At 34.4% G+C, this 3,350-nt stretch overlaps 1 protein-coding gene across 1 annotated transcript; it reads left to right on the top strand.

Annotated features, from left to right (window-relative positions):
- Window positions 1–272: 272 nt before the first annotated feature.
- Window positions 273–2,567, top strand: LOC137825897 (7-deoxyloganetin glucosyltransferase). Its single transcript, XM_068631699.1, has 2 exons — window positions 273–926; window positions 1,524–2,567. The coding sequence occupies exons 1-2, from the start codon at window positions 419–421 to the stop codon at window positions 2,468–2,470; spliced, it is 1,455 nt and encodes a 484-aa protein (XP_068487800.1). The 5' UTR covers window positions 273–418; the 3' UTR covers window positions 2,471–2,567.
- Window positions 2,568–3,350: the final 783 nt, after the last annotated feature.

Below are 3,350 nucleotides of genomic sequence, written 5' to 3'. Positions count from 1 at the left end.
GTATTAAAGTATTAAAAATATTTATTTGACAGTCATACTTCACCTACACCGCTAATAAATATTAATATTTTAATTATTTATAAAAATTTATAATTTTTTTAATTTTAAAACATTTTGTATTTTGTTTGTATTTTTATTAAGAATTTTTTTTCTTTAATTTTTTTATTATAAATATTATTATGTATTGTGGTTGTAAGATGAAAATATCATAACTCTTAAAATATTACTAAAAAAATGACGTTTATAACCGACCTCTCCCACAGTTGTTCTGTAGAAGTAAATAGCAACATTAATTTGAAAACAAGCACCGCCGTCTCTCCTCTATAAAATGAAGCATTTGATAACCGAGTAAGGTGTAGCTACCACTTGCATATTCTTTTGGATATTAGAACCACAGTCTAAGGAAGAGATAACAAAGATGGGTTCTTTGGGCACAACGAAGAAGCCCCATGCCGTGTGCATTCCTTACCCAGCACAGGGTCACATAAACCCAATGCTTAAACTAGCAAAACTCCTTCACTTGAAAGGCTTTCACATCACCTTCGTTAACTCTGAGTATAACCAGAAACGCCTTCTGAAATCCAGAGGGAGTTCTTCCCTTCATGCTCTCTCTTCATTTCGCTTTGAAACCATCCCCGATGGTCTACCCGACTCCGATGTGGATGCCACACAGGATATTCCTTCCCTCTGTGAGTCCACCGTAAGAACTTGCCTCCCTCACTTCAGAAAGCTTCTCGCTAAACTGAACAACTCAGATGGCCCTCCAGTGAGTTGCATAGTTTCTGACGGTGTCATGACCTTCACTCTTGATGCAGCTCAAGAATTGGGTCTCCCTGAGGTCCTCTTTTGGACAACTAGTGCATGTGGCTTCATGTGTTATCTCCAATACGAACAATTATTTCGAAAGGGCATAACACCTCTCAAAGGTAATTTACCTTCACTTGTATTTCTTTTAAATTCACACCTTAATAAATTAATATTTTATTCATTTTTATTTTATTTTATTTTTTAATGTTATTATAAACAGTGTTAAATATATGTTATTTACGGTTTATAGTTTCAACAAATTTTTTATCTTGTTTTAATGATGATCCATGTTACCATTAAAAACGATTTGTACCATACTCATTTTATGAATTAATGTTTTCATTTATTCAAGAGAGTAATTTTAAATTCTCAATTAAACTTATTTATTTGGGTATATTTTATGAATTATTTTATTTTATTTCCGGTTGACCAAGTTGTCAACCTATTCTTAAATAAAATGAATAAAGATTTTCAGTTTTTTCCATTCATGGAAGACAAAGCAGGTCAAATAGAATTTTATTAAATTAGAAATAATGATATTTTAATAATTCTTATTTCTTATAAAATTATTCGACAATTTTATTATAGTAATATAATAATGTACAAAATATAGACTTTCAAAATATCATTACTCTTACATGTACGTGGATTTTTATATGTTTGGTATTTATATTATTTAGATTTAATAAATTAACTTTTGTGAGTTTGATATGTAGACTCAAGCGATGTGACAAACGGGTATTTGGAGACTACCATTGATTGGATACCAGGCATCAAGGAAATTCAATTGAAGGACATTCCTAGTTTCATTAGAACAACAGATTCAGATGATATTATGCTCAATTACTTTCGATCGGAGTGCAAGAATGCTCCAAGAGCTTCTGCAATAATCTTGAACACGTTTGATACCTTAGAACATGATGTGTTGGAAGCGTTATCGTCTATCTTGCCTCCAGTTTATTCCATTGGTCCTTTGAATTTACTTTTGAAGAATGTTGATGACAAAGAATTGAATGCAATTGAGTCCAATCTTTGGAAGGAGGATTCTGAGTGCATGGAGTGGCTCAACACCAAAGAGCCTAATAGTGTTGTTTATGTGAATTTTGGGAGCATCACAGTTGTGACTAGTGCGCAACTGGTTGAGTTTGCATGGGGACTTGGTAATAGCAACAAAACCTTTTTATGGGTTATAAGACCAGATCTTGTGGCTGGAGAAAATGTTGTGTTACCTCCAGAATTTGTGGAACAAACAAAAAATAGAGGCCTTTTGTCGAGTTGGTGTTCTCAAGAGCAGGTACTGAATCACCCTGCGATTGGAGGCTTCTTGACACACAGTGGTTGGAATTCAACATTAGAAAGTGTGTGTGCAGGTGTTCCAATGATATGTTGGCCTTTCTTTGCCGAGCAACAAACCAATTGCAGGTTCTGTTGCAAAGAGTGGGGGATTGGGATGGAGATTGAAGATGTCAAGAGAGACAAAATAGAGAGCCTTGTGAAGGAGTTGATGGATGGTGAAAAGGGTAAGCAGATGAAGGAGAAAGCCTTACAATGGAAGAAATTGGCAAAAAGTGCTGCTTCTGGCCCTTACGGAACTTCATTTCTTAATTTAGACAACATGGTTCATGAAGTTCTTTTAGGCAAAAATGTTATAAATCAGTTTTAGATTAGTTCGATGCTTTACATATATTTTATATTTCGGAAAAGAAGTACAGTGTGAAGTTATCTAAAGAAGAAAGTTTATTTCAGTTTGACTTTGAAAACTTTGTCATATTGGTGTAGGAGTAGCTCTCTAGCTAGCATTAATTTCTCCAGTGATTCGACCACTAAAACATAAAATACATTCGATTTGAAATCACTAAAAAATAAAAAATATTTATTTATTTTTTAATATAAACTATATAATATATATTATTAAAGTTGATTGTTAGGTGGGTGTATTTTTTTAGAGTCTCAAATAGTTCTTTTTAAATTTTATTATTTACTTTCATCACAACAAATAATAATTTTTAAGTTTGTCTTTTTTATCAGTAAAAAATAAATTAATAAGAACATTTTATGGTTAGGATTCTATCTGCAGGAAAGAAGCATCGGGGTCAGGGGTTTTGCTCGCAGGTGAAGGCCAATTACTTTGTCCAGGAGACGACGATGAGGTAGTGGGAAAGGCAACAAAAACCACTCAACGAAGGCGCAAGATGAAAGGCCTGACGGAATTGGGGATCTCACATTCTCATCCCAGGCGTTCCGCAAGGTTAATATCCAGATACTCTCAAGCAAGGATTAGTGCTCAACCAAGACAGGGACTGTCCTCAGTTTCGCTTTCGGATGGGGATATAGGCAACTGTAACATACGATTAAATGTCTCTGAATCGGAGGACGAACCGGCTAAGCTATGGGAGATTAGTAGAAGTGTAGGAACCATGTGTCGCGGGGAAGAAAAGGAGGTAATCAAGGAATATGTAAACATGGAAGCAAGAGATTTGGAGATTCTTAAGAGTGTGGAGGAGGGAAGGAAGGATCGGTTTTTATGATCATAGTTAATTTAA

This window comes from Phaseolus vulgaris, chromosome 8, assembly GCF_051622355.1.
Source record: "Phaseolus vulgaris cultivar YP4 chromosome 8, ASM5162235v1, whole genome shotgun sequence".
Classification (NCBI taxonomy): domain Eukaryota; kingdom Viridiplantae; phylum Streptophyta; class Magnoliopsida; order Fabales; family Fabaceae; genus Phaseolus; species Phaseolus vulgaris.
This window is presented reverse-complemented; position numbering and strand designations above follow the sequence as displayed.

Bases quoted from the DNA above. Each gene is read 5' to 3' on its own strand.
- LOC137825897 (XM_068631699.1), top strand. From the start codon at position 419: ATGGGTTCTTTGGGCACAACGAAGAAGCCCCATGCCGTGTGCATTCCT. The intron at 927-1,523 runs GTAATTTACCTT...TTTGATATGTAG, and splicing joins GGGCATAACACCTCTCAAAG to ACTCAAGCGATGTGACAAAC.